This window comes from Pomacea canaliculata, linkage group LG5 (assembly GCF_003073045.1).
Source record: "Pomacea canaliculata isolate SZHN2017 linkage group LG5, ASM307304v1, whole genome shotgun sequence".
Classification (NCBI taxonomy): Eukaryota; Metazoa; Mollusca; class Gastropoda; order Architaenioglossa; family Ampullariidae; genus Pomacea; species Pomacea canaliculata.
In genome coordinates this window covers 14,528,067-14,551,414 of record NC_037594.1, presented here as the reverse complement: position 1 = coordinate 14,551,414, position 23,348 = coordinate 14,528,067, and the positions used below count along the sequence as shown (strand labels likewise).

The 23,348-nt window shown below is 39.5% G+C and overlaps 2 protein-coding genes across 2 annotated transcripts; both read right to left on the bottom strand.

Annotated features, from left to right (window-relative positions):
• Positions 1 to 877: 877 nt before the first annotated feature.
• LOC112563759 (probable ATP-dependent RNA helicase DDX23) lies at positions 878 to 13,515 on the bottom strand. Its single transcript, XM_025238064.1, has 15 exons — positions 13,243 to 13,515; positions 12,857 to 12,997; positions 12,053 to 12,143; positions 11,112 to 11,250; positions 10,788 to 10,912; positions 9,624 to 9,800; positions 6,647 to 6,726; positions 6,289 to 6,514; positions 6,008 to 6,153; positions 5,595 to 5,772; positions 4,156 to 4,395; positions 3,504 to 3,655; positions 3,101 to 3,209; positions 2,047 to 2,221; positions 878 to 1,331 (listed from the first exon to the last, which is right to left on the bottom strand). Exons 1-15 carry the CDS (start codon positions 13,461 to 13,463, stop codon positions 1,105 to 1,107), a joined length of 2,427 nt encoding a protein of 808 aa, XP_025093849.1. The 5' UTR covers positions 13,464 to 13,515; the 3' UTR covers positions 878 to 1,104.
• Positions 13,516 to 15,359: 1,844 nt separating this feature from the next.
• Positions 15,360 to 23,057, bottom strand: LOC112565287 (solute carrier family 28 member 3-like). The gene is made up of 11 exons (XM_025240661.1): positions 22,595 to 23,057; positions 21,979 to 22,212; positions 21,498 to 21,642; positions 20,841 to 21,032; positions 20,404 to 20,565; positions 19,508 to 19,633; positions 19,112 to 19,245; positions 17,866 to 18,034; positions 16,608 to 16,868; positions 16,134 to 16,314; positions 15,360 to 15,515 (listed from the first exon to the last, which is right to left on the bottom strand). The coding sequence occupies exons 1-11, from the start codon at positions 22,870 to 22,872 to the stop codon at positions 15,499 to 15,501; spliced, it is 1,899 nt and encodes a 632-aa protein (XP_025096446.1). The 5' UTR covers positions 22,873 to 23,057; the 3' UTR covers positions 15,360 to 15,498.
• Between the last annotated feature and the right edge of the window lie 291 nt (positions 23,058 to 23,348).

Here is a 23,348-nt window from a genome sequence, read left to right as displayed (position 1 = left end):
GTCAGTCCGAAGGGTTCAGTGCCCAGATCAGGTCCTCATAAAGCCGATTGATTTATTTCAAATTCAATAACTTTTTCAAAAGAATCTCTCCCTCTGTGTGATAACAACTACCCCCAGGTTTGGAAAATTTGAAAAGAGACTGCTCAATGCCCCCTTTCCTGCCATAGTACAGTTTGTTAATAGTGAGTAAAGGTTAGCTCCTGAGGGCCAAGCGTTCGAAGTTGACGGTCGTGCAAATGACAAGTAATACAGATTATGAAAATAAGGTCCTCAGTTAAAAAATATCATGTCGATGTCAGCTACATAGGAGTATTTGAGAGATTGTAAAGGACTGGGGAGAGGGTTTGGGGTCGGGCAAGAAAGAAAGGTGATCTTCAAGGCATCAAGAAAGAAAGTATAGTGGCCGGGCGTCCCGTTGCAACTGTATGCAAGAGCTTTACGATTTCAAGTGCATACACTTTCAGTCCAGGCTGTACGACCGAAAGAAAAGGGCTCAACGAGCGCGCCCAAGTGCAACTGTACTTAAGCAGCCACCGCCATCTGCCCCCTCCCCACAAGACTCTGGCCACAAGGCATAAAGACCGAAGTACACAGTTGTGAAAGTTTCCGAATGTTTCTGAAAAGAGAGGCGCAAAGCTTTTAAAGAAAAAAAATACTCATCCAAAACAACCATTTTAAACAGCTTTTCTCAAAACCCACACTATTATTTTCCACATGCTGTTAGCTATGGACGAGCAAGGAAGGCCCAGACTTTTAGGGATAACGCGATTAATGTTTGGCGGGGAAGTAAGTGGTGTTTTACGCCGAGCCAGCAACCAAGGCTATATCACGAAAAAGCTGTAAATTTTTTGCGGATGTAATGACAACATGATCGAAATTCTAAACAATGATGCGCTTTATTCATTTCTCTTTTTTTTTTTTTTTGTAACAATTGTATACACAGTCGTAAACAATTTTACTATCCCAGATACAAACTACACAAGTTCAACATCATAAGCCTTGAAAGCAAGAAACATTTTCAGTTCTCATGATTTTGCATAAGTCACATAAGAGTAACTCAACTCAAAAAAACCTTATACATAAATGACAAACCCTTTAAAATCACTATGCGATGAAAACTTTTTCGTCTTTGCGTTTTTTCTGTGTGACTGTTCCCGGTTTCTGCTGTGCGTCGGGGTGGTTGGCGAGTTCTGGAGGACACGTTGAGACCGGGCTGCTCAGCAGCAGCTGCTTGAGGTCGTAGAAAATGGCGCTGTCCTCCTTTGTGACGAAGGTTATCGCTGTGCCTTCTTTGCCAGCACGACCCGTTCGACCAATACGATGCGTGTAGTCTGCAACACAGAACCCAATTAGTGCGAGGATGATGCACGCCAGCCAAATGAAATCAGCTGAAAATTTTTGTCAAAACTTATTTCAAAATCGTGATAATAGATCTGAGATTGTGCGTAAGTGGGTGGGTGAGTGAATGTGAGATAGAGTGTGTGAGTTACAGCAAATGACTGAGAAGGCATACTAGCACTAGATCGATGTAATATGAGTTTTAATTTCAGTTTTTAGTTGTTTTTTTTTAAATTACTGGTAGCTTTCATAAGACCCTAATAGATTAAACTAAGTGAAAAACGTCTTAAATCGCACAAAATGCGATATTAGCTGACTTCCTTTCAACCATCACTATTTAGTACCAGCTATTGCAGTAAAGTTGTTGATTCTTCCCGGGATAAGCATCCAAAACTGCGATGCTCCTGTTGTATATGATCAATTAGTCTATACTTGTTATTTCTCCACCCGTTAACTCGCCGTTCCAGCGGCACTTTGTAAGAGAATGAGATTCTTCCCCAAGTACCCGCAGCTATAAATCACATACCCCTTTATGTCGCCTCCCTTGCCTCTGGCCTTACATTGGGATGGATAGTGGGGAGATCATAAGTTGGGACTACCATTCTTACTTATCACGTCTTTAAAGAGTTTAGCACACAGTCCAGACTTAGCACAAATATAAAAATCCCAAAAACAAACAAAACGAAAAAAAATGAAAGAAAAACAAACCTTCGATCGTGCGAGCCATGTCATAGTTGATGACGAGAGACACATCTTTGATGTCAATACCACGGCCAGCCACATCAGTAGCCACCATGATGTCCTTGGCGCCCCCTTTGACACTTGCCAGCGCGTACTCTCTCTGCTCCTGGCCTTTACCACCGTGCAGTGTAGTGGCGTTGAACTGTTGCAAGCAAAGAGAAGCCAGGGTCAGTCAAAGATACAAAAGAAATGAACACGCATACAGTACGTTATACTCAAGATACATGAAACAGGGGCAGCAAAACAGTGAAAGCTTTGAAGGCTGCAAACTAACGATACTTGTAGTGCAGACCTGGGCAAGGGCCGGCCCGCCTCCTGTCTCTGACCGGCCCGCTGGCCCGCCCGCCAGTATATATACTATATATACAGTATTGGGTAAAACTGAGTTAACTATATTAGTCCGGCCCTCTAAAATCATCCCAATTTCTCATGCGGCCCCTTGGGAAAATTAATTGCCCACCCCTCTTGTAGTGGCTTGAGGCGTCGGGAAAAATGTCTCAACTGCAGTCATCATAGCTGTGAACATATTTGATCTCCCTTTTTGCTTGTTTATTTTGTATGTCATTTAAAGTCAAAATAAATGATAATTTCTTCCCAAGCCATTATCAGCATGATCTTTTTCACAATATGGCTGCATCAGCTTTATCAAGAGAAAATGGTGAAACATGCTGAATAATGTAACTTTCAACAGAACCCAAATAAGCAAAATCTAATCTTAAAAATAGTATAAAGAAAAAGAGTAATGTAAAAAAATAACAAAAAGGTTTAAAATTGAGGTAGGCTTAACGGTTTTACTAAAACAAATGCTACTCTCTAAATAACTGTCTACTGCTGCTCTTCCTCTAATGTCAACAGTTGCTTGAACACAAAGTAACACCAACATTTTCAATAAAACTATCATGAAGCAAAAGATATCCCTTACTTATGAGGCATTGGGAAACTGCTTTAAGGTCCACAGACATGCAATATCATAAACTATGTCCGTTAATGCCAGTAGAAACAGAGAGTACAAGACACTCACTCCCATCTTCTCGAGAGACTTAGCCAGCACATCAGCTCCCTTCTTTTGGTTCACAAAGATGATGATTGGCGGCTCCAAACCAGCGTTCAGCACCTCCACCAGCTTCTTCCTACAAACAACAACAGAATACATTGATCAAAAGAGGTACACATTAAGAAACGCAGTATGATTTAAAAAAAAAAAAAAAAGATTGTGGGTTTCTTGATGTCCATCATCTAAAGGTCACTAATACCATAGGAAATTTCCTTTTCTTTTACAAAGGCACAATCAGCATCATGTATGAACTACTAACTATCAAAGAAGTATCATAAGTCTGAACAGATAATGGCAATTTTATGATAAAAATAATTTTTCTAGTTTTTTGCGCCCCTAATCCCCAAAAGAAAAAACTTTAGACGTTTACCTCTTCTCGGATTCTGTGACCATGTAAATGATCTGTTCAACACGTTCTACTGGCTTGCCAACATTGCCAATGTATACAACACATGGACGACGAAGAAAGGTCCTGGCCAGACGCTCTACAGGTGGTGGCATAGTGGCTGTGAACATCACTGTCTGCAAACCAACAAATGGACGATTGGAGTCTATGGAGTCTGTAGGTTCATTATGAGTAAACAATGTAATATTTCAATGTCTGCCAATCATTCTACCCACCCACTATCTCCTTTCCGTTCTGCAACAGCATACTAGAATGAGAAATTATTTCTTTACACTCTGAGCATTACCAAACGGAAGAATTTATTGGAGGCTGTCAATAACTTACGGCAGATGCAGTTGTACTTAATTAAAACAGATACAATTGTAAAGTCTATTAACTTTTATCCTTCATGCTGATGCTCATAATAAAATTTTAACACCACGATAGAAGGTTAGATGAATTCACACAATCTTTCACACTACTGTCTGAAAAATCAAATATTTTATTATTTAGTAATTTATTAGATCATTATTTTGCAACTTTTTTAAAATCAGGACAACACTTCTCTCTCATCTCAAAGAGAAAATGAAAGGCTTTAAAAAAAAATCTAGTGCCCATTCATACTTAGCCTACTGACCTGACGATATTTGTGCTTGCTGTGAAAGTTCTCCAACATCTTTGAGTCATCTTCTGCTTCTTCAGTATCTGGCTTCTGATTGGAAACTGGAAGATAATCCAGAATTTTGCGCACCTCAGGTTCAAAGCCCATGTTAATCATGCGGTCTGCCTCGTCCATGACCACATATGTGCACTGGCTGAGAACCAGGTATCTATTTTCCAGCACATCAATCAAGCGACCAGGTGTAGCAATGACAATCTGCAGATGGTAAAAAGTAAAGAATTCTATGATCACTCCTTCAGCTGGTTATATGTTTAGAAGGAGTCATATTTTTAATAAAATGGTGCCATCTGACAACCAAAGTAACAGCCATAAAAACATCCACAGATTCATTTATCTTTAAATTGACAAATGGTGCTGCATCTATGGATTGAATCTTTATATAAGCATGCACGATCATCAAAAATGATACTAGCTATATTATAGTGTTTTAAAATCCAGAAAAAAAACCAAAGCAAAATAACACACTCTCTGCCACAACCATCACCACCTCCCCACATATTATCGCAACAATAATTCTAAAGGGAACCTATTTGTTAAAGAATAATATGCAAATAATGGTAAATAATAATAAATCACATTTGTACCATTCCATATCCCTAAAGATTAAAGCACACTGTTCTCTTTATGAGATCCAGAGCAGACTTCTCAGACAGCTGCTCTTAATGCCTGGATTCTCCTCTCCGTATTGGCAAGCGGAGTCCAAGTTTCACATCCTCAGAGCAGGATTGGACTACAAGGGATTATCAGATGGTACTTTTAGTAAACCTGATGTTATGTCTGTTGTGATCCTGTCCAGTCTAGACATTGCTGCTGTTGTGATCCTGAATAGATATCCTTGCAGTTGCCATTCTTGGAGAGGGTGGCTCCCAAGTACATAAAACTGATTACCTCTTCGAGCATACCCTGTTCATGTAGATATCTGCTTTGCTATTGATAATGGTTATAACTTTGCTCTTATTAGCTCTGGTCTTCATTCTGTATTTGTTCAAACTGTTAAGATCTTGTTTTTTGTTAGTACCTGCTAACAGGTCTATGTCATCTGCAAAGCATAGGTTACAAATCAGCCTTCCACCCATGGAAACGGAAATGTGATGTTCTCCAAGATGTTAAATAGCACAGGTGTTAGGGGGCACCCTTGAAGTACACCTACTGTAATGTGAAAATACAGTCCTACTTGGTTATCCAGTAGAGCTAATATGCTATTAAGCTATTTCACAATGCACAGTCTGGATGGAATTACATTATCTTTCTCAACCTGGTGGAAGGCAACGGGGCCTCTTCCAACCTGAAGATATTCACCAGATACACAGCTTAGTTTGAAAATCAAGTTATAGACCCTTTTTTCTAAGTCATAAAATAACCCTTAAAAACTGCAAGCTAAATGTTTATCTCACCTCACATCCTTGGCGAAGTTTGAAACCCTGCTCTTCACGAGAAATACCACCAATGACAGATACAACACGAATACCAAGACACTCGCCAAACTTCTTGGTTTCTTCTTCAATTTGCTGAGCCAGCTCACGTGTAGGGGCTAGAATAATGGCATAAGGTCCTTGGTCAGCATCTTCAAGTCTGGAACCATTTTAATAATGAAATGACAGTCTCAACAAAAAAGATATTCTTATGAATACGAAGATAACATTACTGGAGTACAGATCCTCTATAAAAGCTTTCTTTCAGCCATTCACAATGGCATGAACTATGGGAAACTTCTTATGACCATCCAGCCCCAAATACTCACTGGTATCCAATTGACTTACATTCATGAGAAATATTCAGCCACTTTATCACTGTCCATGGTTCATACCTGACAATCTTGGGCAAAGACTGAATCCATACGAGCAGTGGGATCAGGAAAGCTGCTGTTTTACCACTGCCAGTCTCAGCTACACCGATGATGTCACGATTCTGCAAGCCAATTGGTATGGCTTGCATCTGTATAGGAGTTGGGTCCTGTAAAGATGAAACTAAACATTAGATTTTCATGATGACAAGTGTTTCTCAGTGTAAAAACTTACAGACTGAAATTTGTAACATAATTGCATTACACTATGCAGTGTTATAAGCTAATAAACATTGACAACTTACCTTGTAGCCAACTTTTTCAATAACATCCGAGATGTCTGCACTCAGTTTGGATTCACGCCAGTAACGAATAGGGTTAGGAATGCGCCCACCCTTGCATGAGATGTTATAATCCTCACGAAAGATACGCCAGTCACGTTCGGTCATCTCATCCAAGGACTTCTCTGACCAGTGCCGGTCATCCCACTTCTGCTTGGCCTCCTTCTTTGCAACAGTTTTCAATCGCTTCCTGCGTACATGTATTTTTAAGGTGGCCTTATTATTAAGACAAAAGTGACCGTTTTATACACTCATTTTAGTCTTCTAACAACCCAAAATTCTTAAATAAAGACTTCATAAAATCTGTTAAAAGACAACTCACTTCTCTTGCTCCTTCTCTGCATCTGTTCTTCGTTTCTCCAAAAGTTCACCATAGAATTTGGACTGATCTTTCTTTTGAGCCTGTTAAAAGCAAGTTAACATGATTCTGATCACAAAGATGTCAAAAGCAATTAGACAACACAGTCTCCAAAAACTTCAAACCTTAAGCTCCTTTATATATGTGTTAAGTACTGTTGGAAAGAAAGGAGAAAAAAAAGCGGAAAAAGAAAAGATTAAAAAAAAAAAAAATGAATGAATGAAACAGAAACATGAGAACGAAGTCTTAGTCTAAACAAAATGTATCAACTTTTTTAAAACATAAACAACAAAGTGTAAAACCTTTTCTCAATGTTACCACCACAGATGTAGCGGGGGTGAACTGTGTTCACGAGCTGTGCGGACGCTTTTTTTCCACGCTCTTCAATACAAGGTGCATTTTGCCTAGTTTTACGGAAGTTACTCATCTTTGTGGTGTATTGTGCAAAAAATACTGATCTCCCAATTACAGGCTGCATAAAAAAGTAAATTTTATGCGAATATTCAGTCAAAATAGTTGAATTTTACAAAATTTACGAAAGAAGCCAGGTGACCACAGTGTTCAACGGAGCGTGAACAGCACGGCGGTAGCCTTGTGTGATTCGTGAGTGTGTGACACCTCCACTGGACGCTATGGCCCGCTCCAACGAGAGTAAAGTCTTAACTGATATCCAGACACTACTTAACAAACAAGAGGAAAACATTAAACACCACATAGACGAAGTTAGAGACGAACTGAGACTTTTCAAATCGGCCATTGATAAACTGTGTATGGAGTTACAGCAAGTTAAACAAAGGCAAGAGTCACTCGAGCAAAACACCGAGAGACTAAAAGATCATGTAGACCAGTCTCTCCAGGTCTTTGACGACAAGCTCGACAAGCTCGAAGGTTTCTCACGCAGAGACAATCTGAAGTTCTTCGGGATACCAGAAACTGGAGAGGATTCATACGAAACCTGTGCTGCTACGATAATACAACTCCTGCAAGAAACAATTCCAGGGAAAGTGTGGCAAACTACTGACATCGTGCGAGCGCACAGAGTCGGTAAGAAAATTGTGCCAGCAGGACATACCCGAAACAGAGAAAACAAACCACGTCCCATAATCGCTAAGTTCACTCGATGGTCTGACAAGTTGGATATACTTACCAAAGCACGAGAGAAACTGAGAGCAAAAGGTGTAACTGTGGCTAGTGATCTTACAGAAAGACAACAGTCGATCATAAAGTGCTACAGAAATAGCGGGGTGCGTGCGTTCTACAGAGGAGACCGGCTCGTTGTTGGAGGATCCTTACACCAAAATACGAACAGACAACAGGAAGAGAGGGAGAATCCTCGAACCAACGCGGACAGATCCCCCTCTCAGCACCAGACAACCCTACAGCAACAGACTGATGAATACACACCAACAACAGCGCAGCAGAACAAAGGAGTCCGACAGCACCGGAGCAGTCAGTCCTACCTACCTCTACCTCTTTGGAACCGCTATCTACCTCTGCAATCAGAAGATGAGGAAGAAGATACTAACAGATTACAGGCTGATAAGCATGGGGAGCAAATTGACACAAACGCTGCTACTGGCAGAGGGGCAACAGTGGAAAACCGGCATTCCAAGAGAATTCAGTGCACACCGACCACAATAGCACACGCCTTAGGCAACATTAGCAACAACCTGCAGATGATTCCGACTGCTATCTTGCCTACTAAATGCCCTTCTGAATCCAGTATTACCAATACATCTACCGGCGACAATACAAAGGGGAAGGACACAACTCCATACACCAGTGTAACAGAAGCCAACAACAGCCAGACAGCCGATGTCAGCAGCGGGTGTCCACCTGACAGCAATGTGCAAGTATCGTCCCCACACCCGGCATCGGTGTCCTCGGCTAGTCGTGACCCAGAAACCACGCACGGGGTACCCGTGCTGACTAGCCGGGTAAAGACAAGGAGCACGGCGGCCGGACACGCTGAAGAGGTCAAAGGGACGCAACAGCTGATGAGAGATGACAGTACACGAACACCCAAACGGCGCAAGAATAAGAACGGAGGAGCAAGCGAAAAGGGGAAGAAACAAGGCTCTCTGGACAGTTATACATGTATAAGTGACAAGAACACCTCAGATAGTTCAACAAGATCACAACCCAAGTGGAAATAGGAAAAAACTGGCCGTCAGGCAAGGCGTTTGACTTTTGCTAATTATAACGTAGAGGAGATAACTTGTTTGTAGATGATATCATGTCATTTGACTTTATTTGTTTAACAGGGACGCACATGGAGATAATCTTAACATCCTGCCAGAATACATTAAGATTTATGCCCCTGCAAGAAAATTGTTTAAGAAGGGCCGATGGTCAGATAGGGTTCTTCTTATGGTAAAAAGCTGTTGGTCACAATATATAAAGGAAGCAAGATTTGATGCAACCAATATAGTTACACTGAAAATTGATAAAGAATTAATGAACTCTGACAAAGATGTTATCTTGATATCATGCTATGTAGACATGTAGTGCCAGAAGGCAGCCCTCTTTACAATTTGTTAGATATAAAAGATGGCATTCACCTATTAGAGGAAAGTGTATTGCAGTATATAGATAAAGATGAATTCTACTAAATTTCATGTGGAGGACAGTGTCCGAACAAGTTAGTACAGATGATGTTGTAAATTATTTTCCTTCTATGCCGCATTGTGTTACCACCATGTATGTATCCCCCCATGTCAAAATGACTATATGAGTCACTGACATTAAAGATCTCGTACTCGTACACCACAGATGTAGCATAGCTGCTAAAGGTCTACTATAAATTGAATTCCAAGAGTTAAATATGATTAATACACCCCATCACATTATGTGTGTTTTGCTTCTGCACCTTATTTTAATTTTAAACATTAGCAAATGATTTTAATAATAATGAAGTATAAATTTAAATTCATAAAAATACCTTGATATCAATGCCTGCGACATTGCCTCGGCCAAAGAACTGAACTTGATGTCTGTCTTTATATAGGTTATTGTAATCATTTGATGTGTCATCACCAACATCCCAGTCAAAAACAAACTTCCGGTCATTCAGTCGTCTTACACGCTTGCGCTTTTTGATGATCCCTAGATACCGCTCCTGTGGTATAAACAAGTGTCTTTATTAACAATCATTTAATTTCAATAAAACAAAATCTTTCTTGAAACTCCTTTAAACCCAGCATGACAGCACATGTAACTTCAAAATTAAAAAAAAACTGTAACAGTAAATATATGTGCTTTTAAAGAATAAGTTAAGCACAACAAGATGTCATATTAAATCCATTTGCTTCATTTTTAATTAAATGCAATTCAAAAGTTGCACAATCTAGTGAGAAAATATCTCAGCCTATAGCCATAATTATGATATTAAAACTGAGCATATCCCTATTTACAGAATTCCTTCTGACCTACTGCTTCTAGATGAAGAATAACTACTAATGCAATCTTTATATGAAATTATAACATCATTTTCATCATCAAACTATATATTAAAGAAACCTGGGAATCAGATGAGAACAAGACATTACAGGTACTTGTTTCTTCTTTCAAGCAATATTTTTCTACAACAGAGTTTTCAAGTAATTCCACAGAAAACAGATTTTGTTTTTGAATGCAGCAGTTCCTTTCCTGCATGAACAAACATTTCAAAATTACCAATATAGTCTGACACTCCCATGATGTCTGAAGTGATTAAATCACACTTCTCCTGCTTTTTACACATACATTTTACTTCAAGCTATCAAACGAGTTTTGAGACCTTTCTCACTCACTTGCCAGTAATGATATGCATTGCATAAGCCCTTCTGTATTTTGAATGGTCATGCACCTCCATTAAGTGGCACAAAGTTTTGAGTATCCTGTATGTCCATTTTTCATATATTTATGGGTTATGAAACTTTTAATAAATGTTTACAAGATTTGATAAAATCAAAGTAAATAGAATAAATAAATGCCTGTCATTTACTTTCAGCACACTTGAAAGTCATTGTTATCTTGATCCTTTTCTAAGTGGCTTTACTGTAAATTCTCTGACAACACATATTAAGTTATAGGGTGACAGGGTGTCTGCCTAAGATAAAAGTACCTTTATTGCTTCTGATTCCTTTTCTTTGTCTTTATCAACACGTCTTTTGTCAGGTTCTTCTTTATCTTCTTGTTCTTTCTCACGACGCTCTCTCCTCTCCTTTCTCTCACGCTCGTAGTCATCCACTGCAACACAAAATAGGAAACATAAATTTAGTAATTTTGAACATGTCTATTGCGTACAAATTGTACTTGAAAAACTAACGAATGACAATCTGTTGTTGAACTATGTGACAAAAAACAGTGAGTATGGATCATACAGAAAAAAAGACTGCTGGTAATCTCAGACAGAAAGAAGTCCCTTAAAGAAGTATGATATTCTTACCAACAGCATCTCTGCCAGCCTTCATGAATTCTATATTTTTTTTCCTTTCTTCTTCCATCTTCTGACGCTGTAGATCAGCTGCCTCTTGCCTCTTCCGCAAAGCCTCAGCTATTCGCTCCTCCTTGGTCAAGAACTTGGGCTATGGACCACAAGACATTGATTACAATTTATATACGAGTCAAAACAAGAGCTGCCCACAAAAATATATTCTTGATTGTGATTTTGTGAAAAGCTGATATTTCATCTGACTGATGATAATGGCTATGGTCACAAATGTATTTAAAAAACCCAGATATCTTATATTTTTAAAAATTAAAACCATATATCATGGAACTATAAAGTACTTTATCCAATAATCCAGAATTTCCATAAAAATTTTGTAGACTGAAAGATAATAGGTGAGAGATTGATGATGTTTTGAGAACAGTGTATTTTTCACAAGGATGTATGAGAAGGTGTAGGTGTGCATGTGTGTTGAATGTCTTGTATAGGTATGTATGTCTGGCCATTATGTTGTGTATATATATACTCATTTTATGTTTGCATATGTGGTTGGGCTTGTGAGCAAAAGAAAAATTTCTGTCTTTGACTTCCTCAGACAGACAATAAAGTTTGATTTGATTCTCTGTATTTTTATATATTAATTTTTCTGTGCAATATTCAGATTTGTATTACTATATGTGTATATTTGTATTTGAAGGCTATTTAACTTTGTATTTAAGTATATTTCATCTGATATGCACACCCGTGTAATGAATAATACTAACAAAATAAAATAAGGATTTAAAGAGTGACACAAAATAAGTGGAAGAATATTGCTTGGCAAAATTAGCTAAGAATTTTTATGACAGCTTTCAAAAAAGATATTTACATCTATGCTAAATCTACATTTATAAATATTTTAACTATGAACAAAATAAGTAAACATTTATTTTACATACTTTACTTTGTGCTGCTTCTTCTGCTTTCTTTTTAGCAAGCAGCTCTTCTAGGGAGAGAGGAACTTTCTTCAGAACTTCATCTTCTTTAATCCTGCCATTCAATGCACAAATACACATATAGCACTGCTAATACTACTATTAATAATAGAATTTGTAAAGCACATCCTTGTGTGACTGCAAGCTCAACTTGCTGTTCACAAAAGACTGCAAAATGAACCAACAGTTCAAGATACAAGAAACACAAGTGTCAGAAACAGAAGACACCATGACAAAGATAAATTAAATGAATGGATGAAGAACAAAGCAGAGTAGTATGCTTCCTTATATACTTCTTTAAGTAGTGGATTTGAGACCAGATTTAAAGCCTTTAAACATCAACAGTTTGAAGAGAAAGGGAACAGTGAGCCCTTAGAAGGAAATAGAACATCTGCAGAGTTTCTTGTCTCATATGTGGCATAAAAAGGAAGTCTGTTAAAGAGACCTACATGGGTGGTAAGATGTCATCAGCTCAGATAAGTATGCTGTGGCAAGGCCATGAAGACAACAATAGCACAGTGTGGTGACCATGCAAATGTTAAAATGTTATTATATAAAAATAAATAATAAATTTGGAACAAGACAAATAAAATGACCAGTTAAGATCTTATATACTATGCACCTTAAAGACCTCAGTTTCATGTTTTCAGGAAAAAATACAAATATAAAAGCTAAACAAAACAATGACCAAGATAAATATCCATAAAAGATTAGATAATAGCATAAATGTTCATGATAAATACTATGTAAGCAATACAGAATTCATACTCTTTCTCTCTGCCACTATCCCTGTCCTTTGGCGATCGAGATCTGCGACGATTCTTCTCTCTCCCTTCACCATGCTTTGATCTTTCTGCACTTCTGCTGCGGATGGGCCGTCTCTCTTTACTTCTACTTCTCTTTCTCTCCCTTTAATAATAATAAAAAAATAACTAATGTGAAACAACTGATAATTATCTGTGCCCAAGTTAATTATTAAAAAGAAAAAAACTCACAAACAAAAAGCAAAAACCAAAATGCATAGTTGCTTGACTATCTACATTATACAAACAGCCATGCGATTTTAACCAAAACGATAACAAACCGATCACTGAAAGATAGAGTCGACTCATGTGGGAAATTTTACTTTGATTAAAGTTTAACTTATATGTTACCTTTCTCGACTTTTTGATCTGTGCCGTTTATGTTTACGCTCATCCCTGTCCCTCCGTTCATCTTTAACGTCTCGATCTTTTCGCTCTTTTGAGCGAGATCGTTCTCTCCTTTCTTTCGACCGTGAGCGATCTCGTTTGGCATCCTGACGTTTAAAATCGTCCATTCTGATTTCACTTTTCATTACTGGGCTTTTAGACCGAGACCTACTAACTGGACCCATGTTGGGAATTTTCCTAAGGTCCAATAGCGTAAGAAGTGCGACAGACTTAAGGAAGCCTTACTTCCGGTGGAAAATTTAGGAATAAAAACAAATTGGAATTAAAGAGATTTAGTCAATATGTTACACAGTTGACACTTCTGGTTTTTCTGGTTTTTCTCTGTGAAATTATAAACTTCGAAACTGTAGGAGTCGTAAATGAATGATTTGAAAATAAAGAATTGAAGAGACATCAGACAATTTCAGAGTAAGTAGCTTCTGTCAAAAAAAAAAAAAAAAATCTTTTGAGCAGTTCTCTCCCTTGATCAAAGAGAGAGAGAGAGACTTTCGTCTCCCATACGAAGAGCAACATACCGTAGCTACATTTAACCAGTCTGAAATTATTCCAGACTAATCCCCTATGACCTCCGAGAGCTTACACAGCACACTTTAAGGGCAATTTTTTCCATATTTCGTTACTATAAATATATATATTGTTATATACTTTTTGTAACACAATGCAAATTATATTCTTTGGATTGTGCGCCACACAAAGCAAACCTGCTACCAATCTGAGGGTTATTTTTGGAATTTAATTCCAAGTTTGAATTTAGAGCAACAAAAATCGAAATGGCTTATTAATAATAACGATATTAATTATTTACTTTATTCCTTGCTACTCCTCGAGGAGCTTATAGTGCCGCAACACCTCTCCAGCGGACCGTGTTTTGGGCAGCCCCCATCAGTTGGGCCCATGTGGCTTCGGCATCCTTTGCCTCGCTCTCTACTAATCTCCTGTAAGTCTGCTTTGGCCTCCCAACTTTTCTCTTCCCCAAGGAGGTTCCAATCAAGTGCCTGCCTGGCAATGGTGTCCGCTGGTTTGAGCAGGGTACGTGTGTACGTCTTACTTGCTCTTCTTGGTGACTTAGCAGGTGGGATTTTGCTCGGTTCTTTTTCTCTTTTTGGCTGATGTTGGATTGCTTTTCTGGCCATCTAATGCCTAGGAAATGGCATTGGTTGGTAAAGGTCTAGAGCTTGTTGTTGATGAATGATGATGTACCGTAGGTGTGTTCGCGCGCCTCTGATAATTATTGTTAGGAGGGGTGGGTGGTTAAGAGTGTAGTAATTGTGTGAAGGATATTACTGCATGTTGTTTATTGCATTGATTAGTTTGCTAAGTTGATGATCTTACAACAAAGAAAAATTTCTATTTCTGGTGCACAGAAATAGACAATAGAAATGTATATTATATTGTTTGTCACTCTCCAGGTTTCAGAACCATGCAGTAGAATTGCCTTTACATTGGTGCTAAAGATGCACGTCTTGCTGCAGAAGGCTAGTACTTAGGAGTTTCAAATGGGGCGTAGGTTGTTGAAAGAATGCCTGGCCTTGTTGATGCGGCCTTTGGTGTCATCGTCCACTATACTGTCCTTGTTGACGATGCTCCCCAGATATGTTAAGTTTCCACGATGCTCTCTCCTTGAAGTTGGGTTGGGAGTTCCTGATTGCTGTTAATTCTCATCACTTTAGAAAAGCGAAAGGGTTTGAAGATAGTCTAGGTGAATTAAGTGCATGGCTTGTTCAGTCGAAGTAATATCATCTAGGAAAGATTCAACGCACATATATGTGTCGTGTTTTCTTCGACACCTTGGCGAAGACTATCCTTCAAGACACCTTGGAGGGTAGTCGACACCGCGGTGGCCAGGAGAAGAACTGGCTTACAAACGTCAAAGACTGGACTAGTCGTCCTGTACAGGACCTGCTGACTATCGCCCACAATAGGCAAGAGAAGCTGACCCCGTCATGTGTTTCCCCTACCCCCAACGACAGGTACAAGTCAAGGGACGACTGACTGGCCAACATATATGATCACGCACTGGAGAAAGTTTGAAGACAACACCTCAAATAAAAAAAGTTCTTCTTTTGTTTATTCTCAAACATACAAATAAATGCAAACGCAGGACATCACAATATATATATATATATATGAAGATAATAAAATATAACATTTTAAAGATGATAACTGTTCTCTCTCAGGGTGTTATCCAGTTTACGATGGTCAGATGTATACCAGACCTTCAAAACAACAGAATATTGTCAAGTCAATTAATATGAAAGATATCAAATATTTAAAAAAAAAATTTTAATTATATATATTGGCACCGTGCACGAGAGGAAAAAAAACTTATTCGGAAAACGTGTAACATTTCGGAAATAACTGTACCAAAATCAATGCACACCGCATGCGTGTGGTATGTAAGGCACAGGGACTAAGAAATCTGATACTATTCTTATGTAAAATTAAATCAGATACCAAAGTCAATTTGAAAAGATTCGGCACCAATGTATGGTACCAACATCCCAAAAACTTTTATGCGCATAAAAGTTTAAGATTGCTTTGCAGGTGACTGCCAGCTTAATCTCAAAAACTGTCCCCCAAGTGTAATAAACAGGCAACAACAACCAGACAACTGATCATTGCCATTTAAGTGCCAGCGCATAAATTAGTTATTTTAGATGCAAGTCTTATTTTTGTGAGTGATAAGTAAAATAACTGTATAATTAAGCTGGTTAAAATTAAGCAGTCTAAGAATTAAAAAGTAGGTTTCGGGACGTCTAAATTATGTAGAGAGAGAGTGTGTTATGCTTGTGTGCGGACAGAAAAAAAAGAAGAGTAGAACATATCAGACATACCGGCAACGCATCCGGTGAGAATGCAGGCGAGGTTGGCAGCGATACCTGCTCGAATTAAATATCTGAGCACGTCCCTTGATCTAGATGGCGCCATTGCCGATATCGTCCCCAAGGTGACGCCCATCGCTGAGAAATTGGAAAACCCACATAGGATGTAGGTAGACAGGACTAACGTTCTTTCCTGTGACAAACATGAAGCATCAATGGTGAGTTAGTACGATTTGAAAGGTAAACTGTTTAGGATTGCAGGGTTGTGCATAATATGGCTACTTAGAAACAGTTTTTAACATATCTGTCTTTTCCGTTGATTACTTGATATACATAGCGATATTTTAAACAAAAAACACCGTAAAAAGAAATATAGAGTTCGACGAGAAGAGCGGCTGCAGACTTTTCACACACAATATCTTGGTGTATAGTACATTTTAAAACAATTCGCAGAGAACAAGAAAAGCTCGTTTCTAGGCTACCTACCGTCATGACGCCTCCAGTCAATGTCTGGTTGAAGGCGTCCAGGATGACGTCATCGCCGTTGTAATACCACGTTCCGTTTGGGTGTAGCTCTTTATATTTGGTTAGTGTCAGTGTGTTGTTGGCGATCTGAGCTGCTTGCATGTAAGCCAGCTGTGCATTAGTTAGAATCTTGACTCCGATCAGTCGACCAATAACGAACACGTCCTCAGTGTCGGTGGCAGTCAGGTAGGCCAGTGGGTAGAAGAGATAAGACAGCAGCCGCTGCAATGAGCAAGTTTACAATGACAAGAGTGTTGGAATGTTGCCATCAAACAATACAAACACAGAAATAAACTGTATGTGAAATAGTGTATGGAGTATACAACAGACTTTGACATGATGATCGGGAAGAGTGAGAAAGAAGTGTAATTAGTAAAATCTCTCTGTGGTTCTGTATTAACCAGCTCAAACATTATTGCTCGTAATCGTGTGATATGGAGAGAGAGAGGGAGAAACTCGAACTTTCAACGTAAAACTTCCGACCTATATACGTGCAGGTCAACACAAACCTTTTACATAGCAATCAGTATATATTATATCTAACACTACCTCAGTAGTGATTTCTGACATTTTTGTTTCCATGTATTCTTCAGCCCTAACCTTCAACCCACAGCAGAACGAGTGACATGGGATTTTTTATATTTCAGAAGAAAAAACAAAACATATGTGTAAGATTTTACAATACTTTCTTAGATACTTCTGCTAAATCACCATATTTACAACACTATTAAAATTTCTGTCTCGTCTTCAATGTTAGTTTGGAATGGACACATATTCGTTTCAGTACTGCAGAACTTTATTTAGATCATGTAGGGCATTGTAGGCCAAACCTAAATTTTATAAACAAATTTCGAAACTTATGTATGGTAATATCTGACAAGTATGTTTCTTGCGGCAACAGGTCCTTGAGCGAATGATGTTTTGAGAAGCGAACACTGCCATTCAGTTTTCCGTACCAATCATACTTGTAACAATCGACCATTCTTTGTCTAAAGATTTTACAAAAAGACTTTTTCCTTTCCAGCTCCTCTTTGTAACCCACTCTAAGGAAACCGCATATGTCAAAACATTTTAATCAATCTTGGTCAGTTTAGTCGTTCACTACGATACCTTGAGAGAGAGTGTGACAAACATTTTGTTTTAATTTACGAGCGTGATAAACAGAGTAGCATTCTTTTTTTAATATTAAACTCGCCTTAAAGCACCTAACTTGACCTACCGACAAGGTGAGATGAGGCACACCAGCCTGATCACCGAACCACTCCACCGTGCGGTCTGCGAACTCCAGGAGCGCGATGAAGACAAGGATGTTGGCGCAGATAGTGGCGACAATTTTCACCGCCTCCACTGCCGCCCGCGACACCGCTTCCAGTGCGTTATTGTAGGCCCTGAAGCAGCAAAAATAAATGAAACCATATCTATAAATTAAAAGGCCATAGTCTGTAGCAATCCAAAGCTCCTGACAGCACTGGTATTGCACTGTAGGGCCATTGAGACGCTTAACCGCGGCTTACGTGGTCCACGGCTTAAATATGTTTTGATTATGCATAAGTTAGAATAGAGAATAATAAAAAAATCCTTTCTGACAATCCTTTCTGACGTGTTGAACCGCGAGTCGCCATTATGACAGTAGCGCCATAATCTCACGATCGCGATATTGCGTGCTGCATATTAAATCGTGATTAACGGTCTTGAAATTAATAATAAATTATTATTTAAGAATAAGCTATAAACTTGCATTTAAATATTTAATTCACCATGGTGCATAGCATGTCAATCACACACATTTTTTAAAGCCAAAATGACAGCTGTCAACACCTGTATAGAGTGTTTGAGGCGCCATGTCCAGGTCCGTACGATCCATCGGAGGACGAAAGAGACAAAAGAGTCCCGTGTAATTTCTATTTATAAACATTACATCCAATGAAACATTAAACTTGTTACAGATGAACAGACAAGAAAATAGACGAGATTCAAACTGTTCCTACTCTTTAAGAGATTCTAAGCAGTTTATTTTGCCTTTACAATCCCTGTAAGCGAATTTCCGAATTAGTGGACCGCGCCTTAATGGCCCTACACTGTATGTGATTGATATCGCACATAATAATACTCATGAAAGAGTGTGCTCTCAGCGCTGAAGTCATGGACAGAATACGAAGGACGGAAGGAGAAACAACTACGCAGACAAGTAATAAGTAAAACAGAGAAGACACAAATAGGAATCTGTAAACAAACAGTAAAGATAGAATGTGAGATAAATCCATAGTGGCCTTATTCGAAACTCTTCATTGCTGCGTTGTTCGGTTGAGAAGTTTTACCTCCTGCTTTGTCCACTGAGTAAACAAAGAATTTATTTGTTTTATACAAAGGAAAGTATACAAGTATATTTTACTTCCCTCCCTCATAAAAAGCGGAAATCATCCCGCTGGAATTTGAAAAAAAGAATTAGCAATCTATGCACGTACCCAAAATCTATTTTGTAAGCGCTTTCACCGGTCAGAATCTTGTCCCCTCGCGACTGTGGACAGATCAGCTTGGCCAGGGCTAAGGCCGCCGGAGCTGACATCACGTTGGCTGCCAGCAGGTGATTGGCTGGAATCTTAAAACATGTTTGTTTACGTCCAGTAAGACAGAAAACATTATTTTGTTTCTAAAGCAAATGCTAAATATAAGTATTATAATCGAAATCATTAGCTGTGAGAGAAGCTTTTAATTGTTAGGTCGTTTAAATTGTCTTTCTAAACAATCAAACAAACAAACAAACAGTCACACAAGAATACGACGCTGAAAATATTCTCTATACATCGACATTGCTGGCCACATAAAAACGTATTCTTAACAGATGAACACTAAAGACCTACCCCCATGCTAGCGACTGTCCCCAGCACGGCCCCAGCAATGCTGGCCAGTCCTCCTGTCATGACGGCGAAGAGTTCGGACACGGTCACCTTCTCGATGAAAGGCTTGATTACAAGTGGGGCTTCGGCCTGAAAGAGAGTGAGCAAATCATTTTCTCTAAACATCGTGCAGGTGTTCGCAAAAGAAAGTAAGACTAATTTCAAAAGATAATGAATTGTCAAAGAGTACTGCATAATAAGATAAACACACGCACTCAGACAGTTAGGAATTGGGGTTATCCCCCTTGTCTGTCTTAAGAAACACGGATTGTCACCCTTAACTGAACGCCAGTAGGAATGCATGGGAAAGAGTATGATTTATGAAAAAGTGCATGAGTGAGCGAAAGGTTTGCTGGAACCTCTGTAGTTAGGGAAAACTCAGTCTGATCATTTCCACGCCAGTCGTAAAAGAAAGACACTGTATGAAATTTCTGCGTGAAAGAGACCGGGGAATCAGAATAACCTAGTACATATAGTAAAACCATTGTCAGATTTCCAAACAACAACCCGTGGGTAACCAGGAGCTTGAAACATGTACTAAATAAGAAAAAACGTATTTTTCACCGGTGATGCCTTGGCAAAAAGATCTGCCGATAAAGAGGTAATGGACGCGATCAAAAGAGCGAAAAGAAAGTATAAAGACTAGATATAGTCACGTTACTGTGCCGGCGACCTTCGTCATGCATGGCAGGGGATCAAGTCTACGGCGTCTGTTAAGCACAAGACGGACTGCACTAGAAAATCAGGCAAACTCAATGGCGTTAAGCGATCAGGACTTGCCAAATGTTTTGAATAACTTCATGCGTAATACCAGAATAATAAACAGAAACTGAGATAAGCAAACAGATAGAAAGTCTTACTGGGCCGAGAAAGACGTTGGCAGCAGCGTTGACGGACTCGATGGGGGTGGTGCGGAGGCAGATGGCAAGGAACTTGCCGAAGGTAGCTATCACAGCCTGTATGGCGCCATAGTAGTAGCCTAAAGCGATGATGGAGTTGAGGAAAATGACGGCCGGCATGTTCTGTCATCACAATCACGAGCATACAGCACTGAGTGCAACCATTAGGCGGGAAGTAAAGCTATTAGCAGACATTGTGATAGACTTGAGCTAGGGTCAGTACCCATCTGTACCACTATTGTCTGCATCCAAAGCTAATAATGTTCGTGAAAAATCGCATTCACTCCCACAAGTATCACTGACTTTCAATGGCTCGTTCTACTACCAGACAGAAGACTCCTAGGCGCTCTACACAACAAAGTAGCCATATTATTTAAATAAAAGAAACCCTTAAATACCTGGAAAATAAAACGGTGCATTGTGAAGGCCTCACCAAAGATGAAACGAGATCCTGAGTCCGTGTAATGGATAAATTCCATAACTCGATCGCCGATCCACTTAAACAGATCGCGACCCACAGGACTGCGTAAAAGAAAGATGGCAAAGTAGAACTGAAGCGCGATCCCCCAAAACACCGCGTGCCAGTTGACCTGGTAGGAGACACAAAGTGACAGGTATTGAATTGAATATTGTTTATATTAAGAAATAAATACTAGTAGTAGACAGCTTGAGTTCACATCTAAAGTTTTACCCCATTAGGATATTTTATTTCCCAAAATCTTCAACTGTTAGCCAGCTCACCGATCACATCAAAGTTTTACCAGAGGCTTTGGGAAGAATTACCTTCTGCACATGACATAGAGGAAACAAAAATTGTTTTTGCTGAAATGACAATATACGGGCAAAAAAGCTTGAAATCCTTCAGGCTTACTTGTTCATACAAAGCAAAACTGCGTCAGAGCAAGCAAGTGAGCGAGAAAGAAATATTGAAACTGCATACATGTGTCAGTGTGTGTGTGGGCGTGCGTGCGCTTTTACTTGTGGGTGTTCTTTTTTAATGATTAAGTGCTTTCATGTAAATATGTATTCAGATTGTCATAGAAAGGATCGAGTACCCTTCGCTGATTGGTGGAGATTAGGAAGCCGATGATGACGATGGAGAAGATGCCTCCCAGTGCGAGAAGGTTTCGCGGCTGACGAGGTGCGATGTCGATGGCGATGTACGCCACAGCCCCTCCACATCCTGCCACATAGCACGCCCTGCACACGACCACAAACACTACTGACACTGCTGTTGGTAGTGATGGTGGCGAAGGAAATATAGGCGAACCTTACAGTAAGTCCTAGACTAGTGTATGTACACACACACACATTAGTAGGGGGTAGGTTGGGAGGTGGTACTTGGTACTCGGCCAATTGAAATTTTCGAAAGTGATACTCGTCTGGAAAAGTTTGAAAACCGGGGAACCAGTTTGTACCATGACCTCTCCTAATTTGTCAATTTTGTAATGGCCGGCGTCGGTTGGGTTATGGTGCAATTTTGCCCATTTACGTTTTCTTTTTAACTTATCAGTCAAATATGTAATTTTTACTGACCATCGAAATACTTTCTGCAGAAACTTCACTCTTTGAGGCTGCACTTGTACTGATGTGACGACTTTGACCACAGGCTTCACTAAGCGGTACCCAAGGGTCAGGTACAAGACAAAACAGACCAGCAGCAAGAGTCGGTAGCCCCCTTCGCTCCCCCAGTTGCGATACAGACAGTAGCCGGAGTATGCGAGGAACAACAGGAACACAATCACGCAGCATGTCATTTTGACGAATTTTCTGCACAGAAATCAGTGTGAAGTGAGCTGTACTCTCAGCTCCAACTGTTTTAACACACGTATGTACTGCATGATCATTTTCTTACAAACATACCTACAGATAAACTTACGTCCATGCACTCATACGTATACGGACGCGCGCGCTCACACACATGTACGGATGCGCGCCAGTGTGCGATGTCTTTTTTATCATCTGACTTTAGATGTTTGAGTAGACAGAAGATTCTTTACTTAATAGCACAACGAAAGACCAAATGAGGGATCCAGAAAGCTATGCGCATACATAGACATCAAGAGAAAGGTAGAGAAGCCAACTAGGATATATATATGTGGAAAAAAGTACACATAGAGAAAGACAGGTAGAGAGAGTCCAGCCGTCTTACCTGTATGTCCAAAGAGCGTTTCTCACAAACTCTAACATCCTGAACACGACACACGCATCGCCTTCATCCTCATCATCTGTCACAACAACTTCTTCTTCGTCGTCGTCATCTGTCTTGCCATCTACTATTTCCACGCCGTTGGAATTCTTGTCATCAGCAACGCTCATCTTCTGTTCCCCACTACTGTTCCATTTCAGCAGTTCGACGACGTTGGAATTGTTTCCATTTTCCATGAAATTCTCACCTGTCTTTACCTGCAAGTACGGATTCGATGACATGGCTAAGCGTTTTGGCTCTTAGAGTGTTTATCTATGCGTGGTTTGGCGTCTCTCACAGTGTGATAACTGGTTGATAACTATCGTATCACTCGATTTCACTCCTAACACCTAACCTAACACAACCTTGATACACTGAAGAACACCGATTATGAGGCTCTAGGCGTGCTAACTCGTGTGAAGTCATCCAAAATTATTGTCATTTATATTAAGCGCCCCTAGTGTAAAATCTGCGTATATGATCCTGTTAAGTGAACTTCATAACTAGTAAAGAGAATGCGCTCTCACAACTACAGTGACCTTGCATAAATGATAATGTGAATAAGGAGTAGCGAGTTCTACCTGCTTTGTCAAAGTGCATCACACAGATTTTTTTTAAATGTTGAAATTAAAGGCCGCATCGTCTCGTGAAATGAAAATGTATTAGCGACATTCAAATGCATTTTTCTGATTTACTTTACTGTCATGTGGTAACTTAA